The sequence below is a fragment of the Podarcis liolepis genome, assembly GCF_965112155.1.
Source record: "Podarcis liolepis genome assembly, chromosome: 17".
NCBI classification, from domain to species: Eukaryota; Metazoa; Chordata; class Lepidosauria; order Squamata; family Lacertidae; genus Podarcis; species Podarcis liolepis.
In genome coordinates, this window is record NC_139571.1 from 23,088,477 (window position 1) to 23,113,592 (window position 25,116).

The 25,116-nt window shown below is 41.6% G+C and overlaps 1 protein-coding gene across 41 annotated transcripts in view; it reads right to left on the minus strand.

Moving 5' to 3' along the window:
* The window catches only part of PTPRD (protein tyrosine phosphatase receptor type D), a 1,139,460-nt gene that overhangs the window by 82,442 nt on the left and 1,031,902 nt on the right, over positions 1-25,116 (minus strand). For 18 of the 41 annotated variants that reach the window (XM_083482170.1, XM_083482159.1, XM_083482163.1 and 15 more), the window contains 4 exons: positions 24,527-24,541; positions 22,776-22,888; positions 15,852-15,971; positions 13,658-13,755 (listed from right to left, as the gene is read on the minus strand). In XM_083482170.1, the coding sequence (XP_083338296.1) occupies positions 13,658-13,755; positions 15,852-15,971; positions 22,776-22,888; positions 24,527-24,541 (346 nt within the window). The remainder of the gene's footprint in view (positions 1-13,657; positions 13,756-15,851; positions 15,972-22,775; positions 22,889-24,526; positions 24,542-25,116) is intronic. The other 23 variants (XM_083482182.1, XM_083482176.1, XM_083482175.1 and 20 more) reach the window with 3 other exon arrangements.

A 25,116-nucleotide genomic window follows, 5' to 3' on the forward strand; every position in this document is an offset into this window, starting at 1 on the left:
GGTGATAACAAGAGCAGGGTTTTACCCACTTGTGGTGTAAAAATTATTATAGACTATATGGTTTGATATAAAAATTGGAGTACGGATGAATATGCAGTTGCAAATGTTTAAAATGAGACCCCATGGAGGGGATGGGGGGAAGTCGAGAGATTCAGAGAATCTCTTTTTATAGTTGTGTTTCTACTAGTTTGTGTTTATTTATACCTTGTATTTGTAAAACCAATAAAAATGATTTCATCAAGAAAGCAGGCCTTGCTTCCTTCCTTCTCTTTTTTATTGTGATGCAATGAATCCATGTTTCCATCATTACAAAAAATAGATTCCTTTCCAGCCTTGCATTTCCACACTTTGCAGTCCAATAACTGACAAAATATTTCAGTCTTTCCAAGATCTGCCTTTTCTCCTGTGAATCAGTTTGGTCAATTTATTCATTTCTGCCAGTTCAAAGCTTCTTGGCATATCCACCACGTTGCCCTTACTATCTGTTCAGCTATCATCAAGAACCAAATTAAAGATTTCAGATCTGTGGGCATATCCTCCTGATCAAATTTTAAAAGTGTCCACGTTGGAAGAACTCTTAAATTGTTCCAAATCATATCCACTACATACTGAGTAATATTTGTCTTCAAAATTAGGTAATTCACATCATATCCCCCCCACAATATGTAGCAGACAATGCTTGGATCTATATTTAATTATATATTTGAATCCAGTTGCCTCTATTTTGTTCTGTGAACCGTCCTGAGTCCTCCGGGTATAGGGTGGTATATAAAATCAATAAATAATAATATTTCTGTGAAATCTAGGGAAACAGTCTAATCTTAGCTTGGTACTCTCAACCTCACCATACTTCATCAAAGACCTGTCTGGAGAGAGAAATCTAATCTATATTTCCTGGGTCTGAATAGCCAGGCTGGAACAGAGAATAGAGTGATATTGGCAGAAACATTGTAGAAGTGTGAAAGACCAATAACTCATGAATAACAAGTCTGTGCTAACAGTTTTAATGAGTGCTCTAATGGTTTAATGGATGACACTTAAAAAGGATCCCTAGTAGATTCATTCTGACAGTTTGTCTTGAACAAAGCTGCCATTAAAAGATGAAATGGATTTCTTCACAATAAATGCATGTACTGTATAACATGATGAAACTTTTGTTTAAAAGGGTATGTGCAATGCAGCTGCAGTGTCTGCATGCTCCCCTGACTATGGTTTTGCATATTTCCATCCAAAATGTGAGACTCTGTAGGAAAGAGGTCTGGATTTAGGCTGGCTGCTATTTGCATGTTCAGACCCAGAGACCTGCCCCTTAAATAAAGACACATTTGACTCAATTTTTAGTTTTGGTTTTTGGCAGAATTTAGGCCACAACTTTATTGATTACAGAAAAGTGAGTGGTTGCATAGGCTCTGGTTCGACTAGCTCCCTGCACCCTTGCAGGTAGCGCTGACCCAGAGCTCTATCATAGGTCAGCCAAGGGTGAACACCTGAGGCAGGTGAAAAGCCTGGGAACAGACTCTGTTCACTCCTCAGATGCTCCCCTGGCCTCAGGCACGGGCATAACCCCCTTTTGGGGGTTGACCAAACCAAGTTGAGTCCTTGGATTCCTTTAATGGAATACCCTTCACATAAGGATGGCGAGACCATTGTCCCATCCCTATCACATGAACCAGTGCCTATCCGCAACCTTACAAGTTGTGACGAATTGCTACACGGCAGGTGAAACACAAATGGCCACAGCCAATCAGCCAAGTGGGGAAAATTCCTGCCGTGCCCCTGTCCCAATGACAAAGTCAATCGCAAAATGCCCTAAAATCAGGGAGAGGTGGGTGGGTGTTCTGATGCACGAGCCAAAAGAGGAAGCTCTGGGACATGTGCATCAAATCTATGCTGCCAGGTGCCACAAGAAAGCGGCAGAGATAGCGCAGGATAGTACGCACCCCGGAAATTATCTCTTTCAGCTTCTGCCTTCTGGAAGAAGGTATAGGGTTATAAAGGCCAGGGCCAGCCGCCTGAGAAACAGTTTCTACGCAAATGCAATTCTGGTTCTAAATGCAGCATAAGGGGTCTCTACAGCAGTGTTTCCCAACCTTGGGCCTCCAGCTGTTTTTGAACTACAATTCCCATCATCCCTGACCACTGGTCTTGCTAGCTAGGGATGATGGGAGTTGTAGACCAAAAACAGCTGGAGGCCCAAGGTTGGGAAACAGTGCTCTAGAGTATAGTGTATTTTAAAATGGGGTTTCAGAGTTTTTAGGGGTTTTTGAATGTTTTATGTAGTTTTTATGTAGTTTTATGTAGTTTTTATGTAGTTTTATGTAGTTTTTCAATTTCATTGTCCTGCATGGGACAATGACAATAAATAAAGATATCACATGGGTTTATATAGGTCCCTCGATCCATTTAGACTGCACCCCATTGGCCAGATTATACCCAGCAACAAGGGACCTACCAATCGGGTGTTGTGGCTGTCCAATAGACCCACCCACAACCAGGAGGTCAGTCTCCAGGTCTCACTGCAACATGTGCCCTCTTTTAGGGAGGACACGATTTACCCGTGACTTTCCATTCACTAGACAAATGGGTCAGTAGGCAATGGAGCCAATGAACTGTCATGTAGTAGTTCACCTCGGAAGACTCTCGTCAAGCTTGTGCATTCAAATAGGATCCCTTGTTCATAGAATCATAGAATTGTAGAATTGGAAGGGCCCAGAGGGTCATCTAGTCCAACCCCCCGCAATGCAGGAATCTTTTGCCCAATGTGAGGCTCGAATCCATGAGGCTCATGCTCTACTGACTGAGTTTATCCCAGCTGCCTAGAATCACCATACTAACCCAGGAAGGTGCCCACAGGCCTTAAAACTGCACATTCAAGAAGGAAGCCCAGCTGGCTGTGACAAATAAGTCATACTACATAATATAGGGAAAGAGGAAAAATCCGTAACTATTCTCCAAATAGGAAGTAAAAGGAACACTTTTCCAATGCAGCAAGTCTTAGGATAAAGGAAACTTTAGTTTCCCAAGAAATCAGTGCTGTGAAACTTGTCCTCCAATTGCTTGGGGAAAAAAAAATCACTGATAGTTTCTTTCCCCTTTAATAATTTTCAAAGAAAATCTATTTTGTCATTATCAGATAGAGGATGGTTGGGGAGGAACCAAAAACTCTTCCCAGGTGAAATATAGAGCTTACAGTAAACAAGGAAAGGGTTCCATGTATCCCAAGAGTCTAACTGGGCTTGGTTTTTCAGAAGAACAGTACATGAAAAAAACAGTGAAATAAGTCTGCTCTACAAGTGTGAAAAATTTTGTGTAAAGCTGAAGTCAACTTGGAGCAGAATTAAGAGTGGTATCAAAGAAAGTGCTTCTTCTAGGCACAGGAATTTCTACTTGCACCATAGAACTTCCACTCTTTCTGCCCCACATTCTCTCCAAATCTACTCTGGAAGTTGGGTCAACCCCTGGAACAGATGGAGAGCAAGTGGAAATTCTGTTGTGCAACCAAAATTCCTTCTCTTAGAGACAGTACTTTGTTGGACGCTGCCCAAAGACCCTAAGCTAATAATTTACTCCAGGGATCCAACTGACTCCTTCACTTCTTTGTTTTGTTTGTACACAGGAATTTACAGGGTCCGCCCCCCCCCAAAAAAAAGTGTGTGGGGAGACTTCTCCAATGATCTGAAAGTGGTAGCACAAAATAAAAAATGGAAATTGTGTATATATATATATATATACACCACACCCCCTCAACAGTATTTATAGGAACTCAAACACTGAGATCCTGCTCTGTTCCAGTAACAAGAAGCCGAAAGCACCAGCCTGAAGATGACGAGTGAGACCTCGTCGAAACGTCGCCTAGACACCCCAACTCTTACACGGGAAGACACCCGAAGACACCAAAACCTGCATTCCTGTACCCGTGAAAATCTACGAAAGCATATATATATATATATATATATATATATATATATATATATATATATCTACATATGACAAAACTAAGACAGAAATATATCTATACAGTGGACACTCGGATTGTGAACGTGATCCGTGTGGGAGGCATGTTCGCAACCCGCAGCGCCGCGTCTGCGCATGTGCGAGTGGCGATTTGGAAATTCTGCGCATGCGCAAAGCATGATTTAGCACTTCTGTGCATGCACGAGCACCAAAACCCGGAAGTAACCCGTTCCGGTACTTCCAGGTTTCGCCGTGTCCGTAACCCGAAAACACGCAACCTGAAGCGTCTGTAACCCGAGGTATGACTGCATCTACATATGACAAAACTATGACAGAAATACAGAAGTATTAAGACTTTTCCCTGCCCTCTTTTGAAAACTTCCTGGGGATAACAGGTAGTTTGGTAGTTTCACTTTCCCATTCATTTCCACGCCCCCCCCATAAATTAGACACTTTCAATTAAATGAAAGTTTTATTTTCAAAGCCAGAAATTGGACCTGGGGGCAGGGAAGATGAAGCTCTACAAGACAACTGAGGGTTTGTCTTCATCTCTTCTTTTGTGACAACTTCATTCCCCTCTCCCCCAAATTGGATCTTTAGCCAATTAATTGTTAAAGTTCAAACAAAAAGATGGTCATGTTTTCAGGCGTGTAAGTATTGAGGAGTAGGTGCAGCATGGAATGATCCAAGCTTGCTAAAAAAATAAATCCCAAAGCTTACAAATATTTCAAACAGCTGCAGGGTTCTACAGTAACCCTGTGTCAGGGAACTGACATCGGAGCCAGAGGCGGAGGCAAGGCTCCCAAGTGATGCTGGAGAAGGGCCCAGCAGGGAGAGAGGCAGCTCATCAGCTGGGGAAGGAAATCAGCGTAACACCAGGGATAAAGGGGGGCAGATGGGGGAATCGGCGAGAGGGCTCCAGGACTCCTCGCCGGACACCAGCGGGGAGAGCACGGGTCCTCCGCTACCCACACCCTCCCTGTGCAGAAGACTTCCGCGCAGGGAGAGTAGGAGGAGACTTGGCGTCAAACAGCTTTTATGCTGGAAAAGGTTTAAGAAACGCCCACTGACGGATTCTGCTAGCGACTGAAACAGCCACGAAGTGAAGGGCTGTCCAGACAGAAAAGGTTTAACCAGGCAACCTAGCCAGGAGTGGCGGCAACTTACGCACGAGCAACCCCTATTATTATTACACCCTGTTAATGCAAGAGGGCTATAAAGAAGGCGGGAGAGAAAAAGCAGCTTTTCCATTTTGGCTGAAGTTGGGGGCACAAATAATATTACTTTAAACAATTATGTTTTTGAAGTTACCGGATATTCATATATCTAAACTTTTAGCAAAATCATATGATTTAGGACGGTGTGACTAGATGGGTCCCCATCACAGAAAAAAACAGTAAGTAAAATATACCACACAGGGAGAAACTAAAATATCAGTGATGATGATGATGAAGAAGAAGAGTTTGGATTTGATATCTGGCTTTATCACTACCATAAGGAGTCTCAAAGCGGCTAACATTCTCCTTTCCCTTCCTCCCCGACAACAAACACTCTGTGAGGTGAGTGGGGCTGAGAGACTTTAGAGAAGTGTGACTGGCCCAAGGTCACCCAGCAGCTGCATGTGGAGGAGCGGAGACACGAACCCGGTTCCCCAGATTATGAGACTACCGCTCTTAACCACTACACCACACTGGCTCACTGGGCTTGGGTTTCTTTTCCCCCATCCAGAAAGTATTCTACAAAGGCGAGCAATCAAATATACAACCCTTAGTCAACATCATAGTTTTCAAACAAAGGCTGCAGCCCATAGCATTGGTGAAATAGCAGCTCAGTAATAAGTCTCTCTGAAGTAAGCAAGCACAGCGTATAGCAATTGCACTGTGGAAAGAACAATAAAGTTAGCACCCTGGTAGATGTCAAAGCAAATGGATGATGTGGAACTAGAGAATTATTAACTACCCCTGAAAATGAAAAATTTGACCCTCTTTTACCAATGTCAGGTTTTGCTTTGAGAGTTTCATATTTCAGATGAATCTATAATAAGATGCTATTTTGTTATTCAGGAAACTTGCCGATTGAATGAGATTTACATATTGCTTTAGCAAAACATGAATGCTAAATACCTGAACACTAATACATCATCACGGCCAAGTTGCCAGCAGAAATGCCTTTTCCTTCCGCTTTAGAAACCCGAACGAGGAGAAAGTAAAAAGCAGATCTTATTTCTTATTTATAAAATTTCTGCACCACTTAATAAACAGCTCTAAGCAGCTTGCAATAAAGCCGAACTAACATTCAATATTAAAAAAGAAAACTGGATGAAAACAAGTTAAGAGCATTGCTGCACTTGACAAACAAAACTGAGCAGTGTAAAAAACGAGAATTAAAAATTTAAGAATCAGTCTGTAGCCTGGGCTCATGATTCTGCCCTCCTAGACAAAACATGAGCTGCAAGCCAGAGGTTTCACATTAAGCCAAACTGTGGCTTAGCATGGGGCAGTGCAGCAGGAAAATGACCTGCTTGCTCACAGTTCATACTGAGTCGTGTTCATGCTAAGCTATGATGTGTGACCTAAGCCGTTACCTTAGAGTAAAAAGCTTTTTTTTTTTTTTGAGCGGGGAGGTGTTAGTACTTAAAAATAAAACCTCAAGATACAATTCACTTTAGTAAATTATTAATGCCTCCCATCACAAATCTGATGATTCACCGACAAAATCCAGCACATCGACCAGTGTTGGTTGGGTAAAGAGGCAGAACGTGACTTCACCTTCGCCAATATTAAATGTTAATGGAAAGGGCTGCCTTTAATGTATAGCGTATAAGAGGAACCATTAAAATGATGTACAGTCCGTTGCGCAAGCTAAGTTAACACACACATTCTTCCTTGTGCTGCTGCCTCTCTGGGCCAGTTTGTACATGCGCCTGTTATTTTCACCGTGGGAGAAATGGGCATATGCAAGGCTTTGAACGGGGACATAATTTCACGAATTACACCTCCTGCACAAGGAGGCCACGCACACAAATCACACCTCGCTGTATGTGCGTCTCCAGTCATCCGCGCTGTGAAGATCTGGTGAGTGCATGAACTAGCCTCTTCCTCTCAGCTGTCATCTGTATATATACACGGAGCCATTTTACACCGAAACAAGACTTAAACACAGGGAACAGGACAGTCGATGAAGACCCCCAAGGGACCTGCCCTTTTACTACAGTATGGCCACATTTGCATAGCCTGTCATGCAAGCAAAGTGACACTGACTTGAACTGACACAGAAATGCTATTATTAGTATTTGTTTTTAACGTTGCACTACACAGCAGGTGCTCAACCTGAAAACAAAAGCCTACACTTTCACAATATTTTCTGCCCAGGTCAGATACCTTAAAGCACCCAGGCTGTTAGCTGTCAAACAACTAATAATTAAAATCATGAAACTAAAGGGCTAGGGAGAAAATGCTCAAGCAGCAATTAGGAACGAAGCGGGTATTTGATTTAATGTTGGACTTTGTATGTCACCAGTCATTGAGAAAATATGATTTGGTTTAAATTTAGCACACTGACTGTATGTATGGGCACATTTCCTATCAGTATATTACAGTCGTACCTCGGAAGTCGAATGGAATCTGTTCCGAAAGTCCGTTCAACTTCCGAAATGTTCGGAAACCAAAGCATGTCTTCTGATTGGCTGCAGGAAGCTCCTGCAGCCAACCAGAAGCTGTGGAATCCCCATAGGACATTCTGCTTCCAGAAGAACATTCGAAAACCAGAACACTCACTTCCAGTTTTCGATCGTTCGGGAGCTGGGACGTCGACTCCCAAGGGATTCAGGAGCCAAGGTACGACTGTACTTATAATTCTGTGTATATTCTAAAGAGCGTATTTTAAAAGGAACAAACCCTACTGTTTAACAGCTATAAAACTTGTATATTTGAATTGTTCCAAAATGCCCAGCAAAAATAATTTAGAACACACAGAGCAGATGAAAAATTCGCTCTGTAAATAAATGGTCTTCTTCAGTTCAAGTTGCTTGAAAGACTTTGGTTGGAAAGTAGCAAGATTGGGCCCCTCAATCTCCTATCCATATCCCTGCTCTGAAAAGTATTCAGACCAAGCAACCATGATTTGTATCTAAGTCTTTGGTCTAGAGCCTTTCAGAGAAACAATAAAATAAACACTGTCCGTATGTGCCAGTTGGGACGTGGGTGGCGCTGTGGGTTAAACCACAGAGCCTAGGGCTTGCCGATCAGAAGGTTGGCGGTTTGAATCCCCGTGACGGGATGAGCTCCCGTTGCTCGGTCCCTGCTTCTGCCAACCTAGCAGTTCAAAAGCACGTCAAAGTGCAAGTAGATAAATAGGTGGTGGGAAATGGTGGTGGTGGGAAGGTAAACTCTGGTGGGAAGGTAAACGGCGTTTCCATGCACTGCTCTCGTTCGCCAGAAGTGGCTTAGTCATGCTGGCCACATGACCCGGAAGCTGTACGCCGGCTCCCTCGGCCAATAAAGCGCCGCAACCCCAGAGTCGGTCACGACTGGACCTAATGGTCAGGGGTCCCTTTACCTTTATGTGCCAGTGCCATCTCCTAGATCTGTTGAGAACATACGATTCGAACCACCGACCTTCCGATTGGCAAGCCCGAGCGCCTCAGTGGTTTAGACCACAGCACCACCCGTGTCCCCAGTATACATTGGAGAGGTGTTGGGGATGTCTTCACCCGACACCCGTTACTTGTTGGGTTTCTGTTTCTCTGCAATCCCCCCCCCCCAAAAAAAAATAACAGTCTCTCTCGATAAGTTGCATGGTTTCAAAAAAGCAGCAGTAGGACTACATGGGATGCAGAAAAAGCAGTAATGTGTATACTTAGAAAGAGGAGTGTCTCAGACAGAACTAACGGGGAATTCCTCCTGTGATACAACTCAGTGGCAAGCCAGGAAATTAAATGAAATAAAGGAACAGGCATTGAGGAAGGAAGGAATGTAGAAGATACCCAACCATTCTATACCAGAAGCCAGGAGCATACTATTCACAAGTTGCTGCTCAATTTCAATTTCAGAATGAGGACACGACACCATTTTATGTGCAACTTTTCTTGTTTTCCTAGAGCTTTTGTTTTAAATTATATACTACTCTTTATTTATTCGTAGAAAGGTGCTCTAGTTATGAATCAACCCACTAATCAGATAAGATAGTGGACTGCATCTTAAGAACCATGCAACGCGTATCATACATCCAAGGGGCACTGCATACAAGATTGTGTTATGGCACAAGTGTCATTTGCAAGGAGAAATTAAAACATGTCTTTCTGTGCTGGCCAGATGTTGCAACTGTGCCCACCACCAATTATGCCCTTATATGATATTCTTTGGGACGCGGGTGGAGCTGTGGGTTAAACCACAGAGTCTAGGACTTGCCGATCAGAAGGTCGAGGGTTTGAAACCCCGCAACAGGGTGAGCTCCCGTTGCTTGGTCCCTGCTCCTGCCAACCTAGCAGTTCAAAAGCACCATCAAAGTGCAAGTAGATAAATAGGTACCACTCCGGCGGGAAGGTAAACGGCGTTTCCGTGCGCTGCTCTGGGTCGCCAGAAACGGCTTAGTCATGCAGGCCACATGACCCAGAAGTTGCACGCCAGCTCCCTTGGCCAATAAAGCGAGATGAGCGCCGCAACCCCAGAGTTGGTCACGACTGGACCTAATGGTCAGAGGACCCTTTACCTTTATGGTATTCTTTGGACTCTACTGCTTGATCTCAACAATTTTGTTGACGCCATCTGGATATAGGTAGAAACCAAGTGATAATGACATTTTTAGGAACTACTGTGCAGAAGGACAATTGTGAAGTTTCTGCAACTGACTATATGTGGGGGGGGGGGAGAATGCTTGTAAACGACAGAGGAAATACTTGTGTGCAGAGTTTATACAGCATGATCTTTTACTGTGAACACTGCATAATTACATGCAATTGACAGAAAATCACTCCTGACTTGCGTTAAGTATGACTCTGAACCTTAAAATGCCCTTCAAGTCAACACATTTTAGTGAATGCTAGAGATTGTATTTTTCTCTTTGACAGTAATGAGATTATTTTTCAGATCAGGCTTAAGGCCTTCTACAACACTGCATCTTTAAATGATATGCAGTTCTGTCCTATAACAGCAAATGTTGAAATGCAATTTAAAACTCTCCTGCCCAAGATACTTACATATACTGGATATTTATAGTCTCCAGCAACTTCTATTTGTATAAAGGTCATACGAAACTGACTTTTTAAAGTAACATTTATTAAAGGTACTAGCAAATTCTGTTCGCCCCACAAATAAGCAATCCACTCTTTACTGTCAAATAAAATGTGATAGTATTAATTCACCTAAAGGTCTCTATACTATGTTATATTAGAAATGTCAGTGTCATCGGGAACACTTAATCTCAGAGTCATTTGTCTCTAACCCTTACGCATGATGTGCAAGCTTAAAACGTGGGAGCTTAAACCATAAAACTACCTGTACTTTATACTACTTTTGTGATTCGGGAGTTCAGATAATTTTGAATCAATTGCAGCACATTATTAAATAGTCAGGGGAGACAACTGCACAAGACTTTCCATCCTATGTGTGTCAATTGTCACACACACCCCATTTTTTCCCTTACTGGTGCCTTTCACAGGTATGCTCTCAAACAGAAGTATTTTACTTTAGATGTACAGTCAAACCTTGGATCCCAAATGCCTCTGTTCTGGAACTTTTTGGCTCCCGAACACTGAAAACCCGGAAGTAAATGCTCCGGTTTTCGAACGTTTTTCAGAAGCCGAACATTCGACGCGGCTTACGCTTGAGTGCAGGAAGCTCCTGTAACCCATTGGAAGCCACGCCTCGGTTGTCGAACATTTCGGAAGCCAAATGGGCTTCCAGAACGGATTATGTTCAACAACCTAGGTTTGACTGTACTTATTTATTCATTGCCGCACGTAATGAAAGTGCTTAGTGCAGGGGTCTGCAACCTTTATGACAAAAAGAGCCACTTGGACCCGTTTCCAAAGAAAAAAACAACTGGGAGCCGCAAAACCATTGCAACATTTAAAACAAATATATCTCCGGAGCCGCGATCTGACAGCGGGCGGGAAGGTGATGTCGGGACGGTGCGTGACTAACACACGCACCGCCCCCATGCGACGTCACAGCCAGTACAGCGCCCGCCACAGTGGGGAGTGTCGGGGCGCACAATGCGCCTCCTCCCCTCGCTAGTATCCGCCCCGGAGCCGCGGCAAAGGTGTAAAAGAGCCACATGCGGCTCCGGAGCCGCGGGTTGCAGACCCCTGGCTTAGTGACACAAAAAGGCAGTGAAATTACAAATAGGAAAAATAGCACCTATCAGATAATCTAAAACAAACTGTATCAAATGTAAAAAAAGCAGCCACAGAGGATATTTCAAATTGTGAGCAACCAAAATGAAAATGCCTTATCTCTTGAATGAACCCACTGTACATAAGATGATGGTGGTACCTGGAGAAGGGCCTCAAGCGTTGTAAATGCAGTGCTTAGATAGACTAATATTGATGTGGGCAGGGAAAGTAATTCTCAAGATTCTCTGATCCCAAGACATTCAGGGCTGTACTTTGAAATGAGTCTGAAGTTTCTGAGCAGTCTTCAAAGGTAGCCAAACAAAGAGTTTCCTATAGTAATCTAACCTGAAAGTTACCGTGGTACAACTACATCATCCACACTGCTTAGCCGCCATCTCAGTGGTGAGTAACCTGAGATGGCTATGTAGATAGTATAGAAATGCAGTATTTTACTGACTGAAGTAACTTCCGGGGTAACTACTGTCGCTTGAAAGACTAAGTATGCCTATAATATGATATATGATATGGTGACCAGAAAGACTAGAGAAAGTTGATGAGAGGGGAGGATGGAAGGAAGTCAGAGATGATTTAGGAAATTGGCTTCTTCATAGTCATTAAGTTCCACTATGCCCAAGAGTTCTGAGAGATGTTGAAGTCGTATATATGACTGAATACAAATGGAGTCCAATGCCAGGGATTACTCGAGAAGTCCTTAATTTGTGGATCACTATACCCATAAATAATATGGTTGTGTTTTACTTGCACATTTGGGATACCTTATATATATATAAATTTACATGATAAACCATATTGTCCTCTGAAAGAAGCCCTACGAGTTTATGGCGTTTAATGGATTTTGTACAAGTCCATTCATTCACAAATTATTGACATGAGAGCCATATCTATGTGCCAATGCACATCTTGGGGGTTGTAATCCATGGACTATTAAAAGGGTATTTCATAACTGGTTCCTGTTATGATACTATTAAAACCCACAATTCATGAATTATTGATGGGAGAGGTAATAATGGCTTGATGCTGTTATAACCTATAATAACATTGAACAAAATCCTTAATCTATGAAAAATTTACTCAGTGGACCAACACGTCTTCTAAAACTGTTCTGACATAAGGTAATAAAACAAGCACAGATCTCAGTTAGTTAGTTCCATAAACCATTAATTAATTGGACACAAAACTTAAGCTTCATAAATCATTAAATGTAGAAGCGTTCGCTTTCTTTTCAATATTTCTGCCTCAAATTTTTAATGGCACAGATTTTTTGTTTTTGTGAATGAAATAGTAAATTCAGTAATTGAATACATAAAACAAAAAATCTGTGCCATTAAAAATTTGAGTCAATGTGCTGGGTACAGAGGACAAAAATTGCATAATCTCGCATTGCCTGTCTTTTTATGTATTTGATTTGTTTCTTCATAATTCTGTCTCATATTTCTTCCCAGTGGTAGCACAAGGTAGTTATCAATTCAAAACGTAACAGTGTTTAAATGTCTTGCGCATGTTTTTTTAGGTGTGCAATAATTACTCCAAGTGCATACCCTGGTGAAGCATTAATAGACACTGGGATATCTTTGTCACCTGAGAATCTTACTTCTTTTCCCTTCATCCCCTCACTTCCTATGATACTACTCCTTCTCCCATTTTGCCGCTGACTATTCCCATCTCCCTTCCCACTGCCAGAATGAAATGCACAGATAGGTAGGTAGATCTTTCTATAGGAATCTTGGCAAATCTTCCTTTCCTAACCAAATGGAACATGCATACATTTAATCACTTTAAATGTTAAAATAGAATACTTTCCCATAGGAAGAGAATTTCAATTCCTTACGAGACTGTTTTAAAAAGCATCAGAAATCTAGAATTTTCCAAATTCCACACAAATGAGGGAAGGTACAGTCTTAAACATACTTGTAGTGCCATTTATGTTGTGGTTTTATGTTGTAACCACCTTGAGACCTGTGGGTATAGGGTGGTATATTAAAGAAAGAAGGAAGGAAGGAAGGAAGGAAGGAAGGAAGGAAGGAAGGAAGGAAGGAAGGAGAAAGAAAGAAAGAAAGAAAGAAAGAAAGAAAGAGAGAGAGAGAGAGAGAGAGAGAGAGAGAGAAAGAAAGAAAGAAAGAAAGAAAGAAAGAAAGAAAGAAAGAAAGAAAGAAAGAAAGAAGGAAACCAGTAAGCTTGTTTAGGACTGCAGCCTTACTTGCTTGGAAATGTTCCAATGAGGCTACTTTTCAATATCTGTGTTTAGGAATATAACTATCAGGGACAACATACAGTGAAGCTGGTTTATTAACATGTCTACAATAATCCAGATGATAAGTGATTCCTGCCTCTAGGGAACTGGGGCATTACCTCATATTCTTGGGAAAACTTGAGGTTGTCATTAGCCTTCAGCCTTTCGATGTGATCCGCAAGTTCTGAAATAGGTATTGGTGGATGGCTAGCCATACCTGTTCAGGAAAAAAGAAATGACAACGGCATGTAAAAAACCCACACAATAAAACAGAGGGTTTGCAACCCAGACTTAGAAAACACAGCAGTTCAGAATGGCTATCAATGTGTAATAAGTAAGGATGTTGTAAGGTGACAGAAGCAGGCAGGTAGTTTAGTCACTCAAAGCAAGACATGCTCTGGAGAGATGAGCTTTGAAGCCAAAATACTAAAAATTTAAAATAAAAACCACCAAGCATATTCCCAAAGCTAACATTCCTAGTGTTAAAAGAAAAGAAAAAAAAGTTATTATGCCAAGACTTAATGAGGTTAGCTAGGTGGGGGGAAATGAGACAGTTAGACCTGAAGCTGACTTCTGCTTTGAGTAATGACTCTTAATGTCATATCAAACCCCTTTCCTTGCGCTGAATGAAATGGAAACTGTGTTGGACTTAGGTGAACAAAAGGTGGACTGGGAGGAGGGAAAAGCCATTCAAAGAAGCCTAAACGGAAATAATAGTACTGACAGAAAATAAAGTGATTTATGAGGGAAAGTAACTTGAAGAATGTGGGTTACCAGGGTAACCAGAGACACTTGATCCTGCAAAAAAATAATTGCAAAAGTAAAAAAAAAAAGGAAAGAAAGGGATGGAGTGGGAATTTATTTATACCAAAATAAATAAATGGATAGTTTGATGCTTAGAAAATGATGGTTTTAATCTCAGTAGAAAATGATGGTTTTAATCTCATGACTAAATAAGACAGGGGGAAATCAAATGATTTTTTTTTTTTGAAAAATATTTTATAAAGTTTAGGACATTCACATGCAATTATGGATTGCCAGAGTACCATGCACTGCTGCTTACAGACAACAGTCAATAAAGACAAGATTAGACATCAGACATTTTGAGCTTCAAAAATGTTTTCACTAGTAGCAGATTGTAGAGGCAGGGGTTGTGGGGAGTCAGTTCAGCTGCACGCAAACATCTGGCTTACCCTAGTACATCTGAGAAAAGATCTCAACCCCAAGTCCCTTTATCAACCCCCAGAAATTACCTACAATCTACTTCAGGTGTAAACATCTTTGTCTACCAATGGAAAAATAGTGAATGCAGACAAGGTTTAGGGAAGGGATGGGAAAGAGACAGAGGGAAGGATAGGACTAGTGGAAGGGAAAGACAGAGGGAGGGAAAGACAGAGGAGAGAGGTAATGTGGGGTCAACTAGCATGATCTGTCAGCTGAAAATTTTAGCAAGTCCACACTCTCAGTGGATATTTCTTTTTGGTTCATTAATATGGATGGTTTTCCACCCACCCACAATGTGTTTAGTTATTATTTATGTTAATTTTAATCATGCCAAGAATAATAATAATAAAAAGCTTGTTGCAGGGAGACACATAGTCGGCTATAAATTGTTACACTAGCAAACCCCATGATGTGTTGAAATTATAGAACAAAACCATGGTAACTGAAGCGAGGAGCTCAAACTGGAAGCCATGTTTTCAGAGTTTTCCGGCATTCGTTTGAAGGGTGTGCTTTAAGAAAGCTAGCTTGCAATCACTGCAGCACAGCTTTACATGACATGAGCAGAAAATAACAGTACACATCATTCATAAAATGATTTTTTGCTACATTTTTTATTTAGCTTAATAAAGTCCATAGGAAGGACCAGCAGCGTAACATTCAAATCTTGTTTTGTGGCATAGAGAATAGTACTGAATAATTGTATAGCCCAAGCAATTGCATACACAGTAGTTCTTTGCAATGTGTGGTCTGCATGCTTATACTTTTAAGGTCAAGTAAATCAGAAGAAGACCCCATAAATTGAGGAAACTACTTTTTGGAAGATAAAGCTCTAATATTTTTCTTTATATGAATGTGATTTGCTATCTCCCATTTTCATCATGTGCAACAATTAAGCTGCTTTTCTTTTAAAGTAGCCGTCAAATTTATTTGATCCAGATCGAGCACCCAGATGAAAAGGAAGAGGGGGGAAAATAATAATGGGGAAAGGCACAAGAAAATGCTAGGCTTGTTCAGAAATGGAAGTTGAATGATGGAACATCTAAAACAGTGATTGAACAGAGAAAATAATAGAGACAAAGATGTTTAGACCTTTTCGAGCGAATCGTGGGAGAGAGTTATTATCATATAAGGACTGAGTGGTAGTTTGGCTAGAGAGAGAGGACACAGAGCCAATCAGGGAAGCGTAGGGGACTGAATTACTGCTCAAAGCTGTAAAAAGTAAAGCCAGTTGGAAACGGGAAAGAAATTAGTAGCAGTAGAAGACCATCATATTCAGTCAGTTTACACAAAGACAAACGGATCATTTCACATGCACAATCTATCTGTGGACATTTAGTACTGGCAGGAATAGGTAGAAATACAAGGCAACTCTAACATATGAACATACAGCTCTGAATCTGAGGGTCAGCCGACAGGAGAAATAGCTTTCCATATGGCATGGAAGTGTTATTTAAATCAGATTTTTAGCATCAAGACTCCTCAACTTATCAAGCCCTTTTTTCAGGTGGATTTAGCTGTTCATACTGATGCATCTATGCTGAAAGGAGCACTTGTCCCAACAGATACTGCTATGATCAGCCATTTATATTTATCAGCATCTTCTGCAGTTAAACATTTGAGGCTCATCAAAAGGTGGCATAAAATCTTTCTCTCTCTTTTTTTTAAACAGAAGGGATATAAAACCCAGCAACTTCCAGAATTAACCATCTGGTTATTACTAGAGTGTAGCTTTCTTAATTTTATGGCTAATGCAAACTAACTGCATTTCAATAATGTTTCATAGTAATCTCGTAAAAGGATATAATTATCACCATACAAGTTTTTTTAAAAAAGTTTTTTTTACTGCTGTCAGGTGATATTCTCCCACATTGCTACTCACAGATATCTGTTCAGTTTATAGGAGGGGTTTTTTTTGGGGGGGGACAGGACGTGCAACAAGTTATGGGGACACATAAATGCCAAAGACAGTCATTGGGGTATGGATGGGCTTTCAACTGACAGTCATGGACTGTGGGTGGTATTCAACTATGTTTTACTCAGAGTACACTTACTGAAATGGAAGGATTGCATTTAGTAAAATTTAGTTGAATTCCACTCTGTCCATACATCAAGAGACCATGTTAACTCAAAATACTGTGCAAAATACAAAGAAGATTATTTAATGGACACATTTACATAATTATATATGTCATAGAAGTATCTTGTATTAACCCGTATGTAGACAAAACAGATGGGAAGATTTGCCACATGCTAGTAAAGCAACACACTGGCAGCTATTTGCTTCTGAGCAAAGTAGCACTGGTTTTGATCTTTGAATCCTAAACTGTTTGGAACCAAGTTACTTAAAATACTACCTATACCCATATGGACCAACCTCAGCATTAAGATCCGTTAGACATGCTTATGATCTCTGTAAGGGAAGTCAGCACAAAAGGCAGGAGAAACTGGGCCTTCTTGGTGGTGGGTCCTATCTAGGGAAATTACTCCCCTGGAACCTGATTAGATTCATTTTAAGAGGGCCCTGAAGCTGTTTTTTTTTATGTTAGTCTGATTTTAAACAGGAGGGTAAGTTATTGTCTTTGGTTTTTGTAGGTTGCTTCCATGGTTGTTAATTAGAATTTTAAATTTTAGGATGGGATGGCTGGCTTGAAAGGAAACAGTTCTGCTGCTCTTTCAAGTTTTACTATTTAAATTAGAATTTTTACGTTGTGTTTCAAAATGTTGTAAATGACACTTTGAAAATACATTTATATTTGGAAGGAGGCCTAGAGGTCAAATAAATAATATATTTTTTTTACAGTGATATTCAAACCCTACAAAGAAGTAAACCATGCCTTCTTTTTCCCCTTGACAGCATGCCAATTTTACAATGAATATAAAGGAGCAATGCTACACACAGCAGTACAAAGGCACAGCAGTGAAAGCTGGCAAAATTCAGCCCAGAGAGATGCATGAAAGATCTACTGCACCTTAGTGCTGAGAGCTAAATATTCACATTTGCTCACCTCCCACTGATACTTAACTAAGAGAGCAAACACATCCTAAAGTCTGATTCACACTTTATACTACAGATGTGTTCGCTGAGTGTACACCAACATCTCCTGGTAAACACTTTAAAGTAAACACACACATGGGAAAGCTCTGATCTGCTATAGCTCCCTGCCATGGTCTTCTGTGATTTAGGAACACATGCCTTTACATTCACACTTTGAAAGGCAGACTAAGACAACCACTGATATGGAGTGTTATATTTGTTATAGTGTTATAGCTCAGTAAAACTGAACAGGAATCAGACTCTTGCGGAAAACTTATTTCTAACTGGCGATGTGTGTATTTTCCTTTAAGGCTTTAAAAATTATTATTTAAAAAATAATAATCTAATTTCTGCTCACGGGAGACATTTCACTTTAACAGAGCAACTAGCAAAAGGTTTGCAGTTGAAATGGCATGAGTTGTTTTTTTGTGTGCATTTAATGTTGTCAATGCACAGTTTCACATGTGCTCAGGAAGAAAATACAGTGGAACCTGAGTTTCCGAGCGTCTCGGAAGCCAAATGATTTGGAACCCAAGCCCCCCAAACCCAGAAGTGAATGCTTCCGTTTTTGAACGCTCCCTGGAAGTTGAATGGCTTTACACAGCCTCTCTCTGCCCTTCTGTTGCAAAGAGTTTTATTCTCTACTGGCTTGCGTGCTCAGCTTCTGAAGCTCGAGTTGCAGTTACATGCTGATCCAAGGACTGAAGTTCACCCGGCAGTCGGCCAGTGGGCTGGAGCCAGCTGAGGGCTTGCAAATTGCCCTTGTTCCCTTGGAAGCATCCCAACAGTTTGTGCCTGTTTCTGCCGAGGGACCATGCCTGGTGCTTCAAGCTTGCTTTGCCACCCATCCCTTCCGGGAGAGATCCCCTGGGGGCGGGATATCTGCTGGGCATCCTTGTGGGAGAACCTGCCTAGGGGGCTAGGGGCACGCAATTCTCAGAGGAGGAGATTGTGTTCTGCCCTGCACACCTATGGGGACTGGAGGAGCAATAGCTGCTGCAGCACCCAGCTGTGTGCCTTTTGGGAAACATTAGCATCAAGGGGATGGGCCGGGCGGAGAGAAACAGACTGTCTTTGCAAGAAAAAATGGGTGTGTGTGTTGCAATCTCCTACCCTTTTCTGATCAGCATTTGAGAAGAAGAAGAAGAGTTTGGATTTGATATCCCGCTTTATCACTACCCTAAGGAGTCTCAAAGCGGCTAACATTCTCCTTTCCCTTCCTCCCCCACAACAAACCTCTGTGAGGTGAGTGGGGCTGAGAGACTTCAGAGAAGTGTGACTGGCCCAAGGTCACCCAGCAGCTGCAGGCGGAGGAGCGGAGATGCGAACCCGGTTCACCAGATTACAAGACTACCGCTCTTAACCACTACACCACACTGGAGGAGGAGGCGTTCAAATGAGGTGAGGGGTGAAGGAAGCATCTCCACTTAGATGCCTCCCACTGTAAAAGCTTGTCCCCCCCCCCCATCATGCCCAGCAGGCACTGTTTTATTATGATGATGCATTGTTTTATTATTATGGCCTGCATACAGCAATAATAATAAGAATTTATTACTTATATCCAGTGTTTTTTTTCTGGTGGTACTTCATGGTGAGTATGGCCACCATTTTTTTTCTTGGAAAAAAAGCACTGCACAAGCATATTCAAGTCTCCATGTCCAGAACCTTTCTTATTTCATTTTTTTAAAAAGCCCCCCCCCCCAAAAAAAAACCTCTTAAATACCATTTTCACACAAGAGCCACACTAGGGTAATTATAATGTATGCCAGTTTCAAACAAACATTCATGAGGACGAAAGACAAAAGATGTTTCTTGTGATACTTATTTTTAAAGCACAGATCTGAAGACAGGGATCAGTTTACACTAAAATGTGGTATCAGCCCAGGGATTAGGAACCTATAAATATTGCATTATTTGCTGTCTAGTATGAATAGACCCACACAGGGATAATTTGAACACAATGAAATACAGCAACATATTTATGATCTATTTTGATCTACTATGGAAGACTAAGAGAAGCCAAGAAAAAGTGTCTCTGCAATGTACACATTTCCTCTCCTTCAGACAAGCACAGCAGCAGCAGCTATGATGTTCACACTAGGACCCTGAATGTTTGCTCTTTTGTGTTAAGCCATAGTTTGGGCTGAGCATTTTGTGCAATCAGGGGCACTGAGCTGCAGTGCATTCTCTTGGTTTTGTAAGGAGGAGAAGGGAAGAAGTGTAGTTATTGTGTTAGGTTCACTGCTAGCTTGAAAATCATCATGGAATAAAGGTGAGAGAGGGTGAAAGAATTACTACAGTGTAAAGCTGTCGTCAGTCCAGCCTCCCCTCTGAAATCTCCTTAGGAACTTGCAACACTTTCTAGAGAAGAATGTGTTGCGATCTTGACTCCTTTCCCTCTGTGCTCTTCATTTGACATGTTTTCACTGCTCTTTCATATTCTCAATGGGTGTGGAAAGTGTTAAAGAAAGCTAGTAACCTATAGATCAGAAAAAAAGAGGGGAAGGGAGAGAAAGCTTATTCTGATTCTTTTAATATATATTTGAGGCAGAAGTGGGAAATTATACCTTTGCACTTAACAAGGCACTGCAATGAAATCTGAATTATTTAACCTAGCGTGATCTTGTGTGTGTGGCATGTGAATGCTCTTGCTTGTATAATTGTGTGCCCTTCTGCTACCACAGACACAATGGATCAGGCCCTTAACTCTTAACTTCTCTGTCTTTTCCCGCTGAAATTATTTGGTGGTGCCAAACAAAAAAACACACAGAGGTATACAGAATCAAACCATACAGGCAGGACAATAGCTCTTCTGAAAATGCTGCTGAACTACTTAAACAAAGATGTCGCAAAAGGTAAAATTATTCCCATGACTTTCTTCTTAACTATTACTCTTATGGCGAATTCACACATGACTTTAAATCTCTGGACCTCTTTCCTTCAGTGACTCCCCACTGAATATGAAAACTGCTTCCATTCAGAAGTACAGTGTTTGATTTGATGTAATGTGACATGAAAGCCCTGCCTGTGGGATTTGATCTCTTATGGTTGTTACACACAGGCAAGTTATCGTTCAACGTTGCAACCAGGGAGTGAGGAACATGCATGAGTGAACTGACCCTTAGAAAAAGAACTAAGTAAAAGCAGAGTTCTTGTAAGAGCATGATAGATTTAAATCTTAACATTGATCAGCAAGTACAGAGGCATTACTTACAATATGTGGTCAGGAAGCTACAGTATACCTTGGTTTATGAACTTAATCCATTCTGGAAGTCCGTTCTTAAACCAAAGCATTCTTAAACCAAGGCATGCTTTCCCATAGACTCAGTTTACAAATGGAACACACTCAACAGGAAGCATAGAATGCCTTCCGTTGGCTTCAGCTGGTGGCACAGCTGCAGCCACATCTACCAGCAAAAAGCCTAACCTCTGTTGCCTATGCTCTGGTAAGCTCTAGGTAAGATTACTGTAATTTGTTAAACATGGGGCTGCCTCTGAAGATGGTTTCGAAACTTCAGTTGGGGTGGAATTCAATGGCCAGGTTTGCTCCCCAGGGAAATACAGTTTGAACATATAACAATCCTGGTCCAACTACACTGACTCCCATTTAGTTTCTGGGCCTAATTCAAAGTGCTTGGTTTGACCTATAAAGCCTTAAACAGCTCAGGACTGCAATACCTCAAGTACCGCATATCCCCATATGAACTGACCCAGAACAACATAAAATTGCCCATGTTTCTGTGCTCCGCCAGGAGAGGTCAGGAGGGTGGCAACATGAGAACAGGCCTTTTCCGTGGTGGCTCCCCATTTGTGGAACGCTCTCCCAGGAAGGCTCACTTGGCGCCTTCTTTACAGATATTCAGGCACCAGTGAAAACATTCATCTTCATCAAGTCCTCTGGCTTATTAAACAATCTAAATGTGTTGCGATGGTTTGGGGTTCTTTTTTTTCTTTCTTTTTGCTATTATGTTATGTATTGTGTGTTTTTATTTTTATGTTGTAAAAAGCCCTGTAATAGGTGGTATATAAATTTAATTAATTAATCAATCAATCAATCAATCAGTCAATCAATCCAAGAATTGCCAATGTGGTGACCATGGGCACAATGGTGCCCATGTCTTCTCCTGTCTGACACACCCCCTCGCCCCACTCCACTCAATGCCCCCATGACCATGAGGTGGTAAGGATAGTGATGGTTTATGCCACTGAAAAGTACATAGAGCTGAAGGAGGAATTTGGAAGAGTGACTCTCTTTCCTACTTCTTCTTTTGGTTTGATGTGCTTTTCTACTAGAACCAACTTATGTCCAGATCCCAAAAGAAGTGAAATAAGTGCATGCATACACACTTCTTATTCTCTCTCTCTCTCTGGTTGATAAAGTGGAAGGGGAACAGAAATCGCCAGAGTGTGGCACCCACAGCATTCACTCACTTCAAGTTAAGGTGGTTAGATTGGTCTCAACTAGGGCTAGGGCCTTTTCAGTACTGGCTCCAACTTGGTGGAACGCTCTGTCACAAGAGACTAGGGCTCTGCGGGACTTGACATCTTTCCGCAGGGCCTGAAAGACAGGGCTGTTCCATCTAGCCTTTGGTTTGGACTCAGTCTGACCCTTATGTTTCCCTCCCCTTATGGTTTTTATGGTTTTTATCTATGAGCTACTTTTAAAATGAGGCTGCATTTTAAATTGCATTTTAACCTGTATTTTAAATTGTGTCTCTCCCCCCCCCCCATTATGTTTTTACTGTAATTTTACTGGTGTTAGCCACCCTGAGCCCGACTCTGGCCAGGGAGGGCAGGGTATAAATAAAAAATATTATTATTATTATTAAGTGTTCCCACACATCTAACCATGTTGGTGACCTCTTAAATAATTAAGCCTTCTCCATCTCATTTTTATCCTACAAACATTGTCAGATCACAGACAAATACTGAAGAGTTTTCGTAACTCAAAAAGAGAAAGAGGAAGTTTTGCATCTTACCTGGAGTCTGAAAATTAAGGCGCCGTAGCTCTACTGGATCTGTGGGGTGATGGGAAGGAATCTCCTTGTTGTTGGGTATGCTGCTCTTTCTAGAGTCCGTCTCTGCCCTTTTCCTACATGGACAAAGTGAGCACCGTCATTAAGAAGTTACATTCACCATTTACAAAGAGATATATTTCCTGCTGTCCTTTTCCCTCCGTCTCCATATTTTAAAACGCAGTGGGAATACTACATTCTGTGGGATTCATTTAAAAAATGCAACATTTTAAAGAGAGTAAGCTGGGGGAGGAGTTCAATGGACTGCTAAGGGAATCGCTCCGTCAGTGCAAGCATTTTCTGCTAGCCTGATGGAATGATCTGACCTCTTCTTCCCCTGTATGCAACTATATAGGGGTTTTCTTGGCACCCACAGAGACAATTAGGGGGTGCATAAGAGGAGGAGATGCAAGGAAGCCCTATTGCCCTAGCTTCAGCTCCTTCTGAGGGCTTCTGCAGGCAGGACTAGTCAGCTGAATCTGTCCCATATTGTTTGGAATTAATATGATTTATGGAGCGGGAAATCTTCATGCATGTAGTAGCTAAAGTCATCATTACAACCAAGTAAAACTGGGGTTTTCCTAGGATTATTTATAGAAAAGAAAGAGCTCCTTCTTCAGTAGCACCTCCCAACTAAAGGAGGTTGATAGTCAATAACCGGCTAGTTCCTCTGCAGCTGTGCTTCCTGAATAGCACCATTTTGGAAGTAAGCCAACAATTCTTGCAAAATTTATTCTATGATAGAGAAGGCCAACATGAAATATTACAGAGAGTTGACAGTAGTATCCCCCCAAAAGGGAAACATTCGGTTTTGAAAGCTGTTTTAAGGCATCGTCACTTCTTATGTACCCAGCCATGTTTATTTAGATTGGCAAACGTTATGTATAATAAACCAACCAGGTTAGGAAAATAGAAAGCTACCGTATTTTTCGCTCTATAGGACGTACTTTTTCCCTTCTAAAAAGAAAGGGAAAATGTGTGTGCGTCTTATGGAGCGGATGCAGGCTGCGCGGCTAGGCCCAAAGCCAGAACAGGGAGACAGAGCGCTGCGCAGCACTCCGTCTCCCTGTTCTAGCTTGGGGATGGCTGCGCAAAGCCTCCGCAGGGCAGCAGGGTGCCTTCACCCCGCTGCTCTGCGGAGGCTTCACAGGCTGTCCCTGAAGCCAGAACAGCAAGAGGCTATCCCAGAAGCCAGATCCCTCTTGCTGTTCTGGCTTCTGGGGTTCAGAATTCTTTTCTTCTTGTTTCCTCCCCCACCAACTAGGTGCGTCTTGTCGTCCAGTGCGTCCTATAGAGCGAAAAATACGGTACGTCATATTGCATAAGACAATTTAGGAAGGGTTGTGGCTCAGTGGTAGAGCATCTGCTTTGTATATAAGAGGTCTTCAGTTCAATTCCAGGCATCTCTAGGTAGGCCTGGGAGAGAATTCTGCCTGAATCCCTGGTGAACTGCTACCAATCCCAGTACTGAGCTAGGTGGACCAATGAGGCAGCTTCCTATGTTTCTATGTGTATCTAGCTTTGTATTTTTATCTACAATGACTGGGACCAATTCTCCAGGGTTTCAGGCATGAGAAAGCCCCATCAGAAGATGATTGGGTAATGCACCTGGGATCTCTTGCATGCAAAACCTGCACTGTCCTACAGAGACATTTTATGTAGATTGGTTTTCTAGGTTTTCCCCAGTCGGAGAGCAATTGTTCTTCACTTCTCACCTGTCAGGTTTACTGCTCCATTATTATGCAGCGGAAAAGGAGGGGAAAAGGTTAAATGTTAGTCGGCCAATGGCAAAAGAATTACCGCGACAATAGAAAACGGTGTTTGCAATTAGGATGCAGAATGTAACAGCCCATGAAAACATGAAAATTTTTCTAATCATAGAAAAATATGGGGGCACAGGGTACATTCAAAGGAAGTACTTCATGGCTGAAGAAACTTAAGCAACATTTGGATAAGTTTTGCTTGAGACAGAGGTTGTATCAAAGGCATTCTTTTCTTAAGGCATCTCTGGAAAAAAACCAAGGCCACAATATACAGCATATCAGGAGGTAGGAGATACTGAAAGTCTATTATTATTCTATTTATTTATATCTTGCCTTTTTCCCTGACAGGGACTCAAGGCGGCTTACAAATAAAATAGAAACAGCTAAAAACATAGAAAAAAATCATCATTGAAAACAATGATCTATTGAAACATACAGGTCGTTAAAATATCTTACTTGGAAAGATATTACTTTTGGGGGAACGACAACTGAATCTTTGGATATATGTGTGTGTGTGTGTGTGTGTGTGTGTGTGTGTGTGT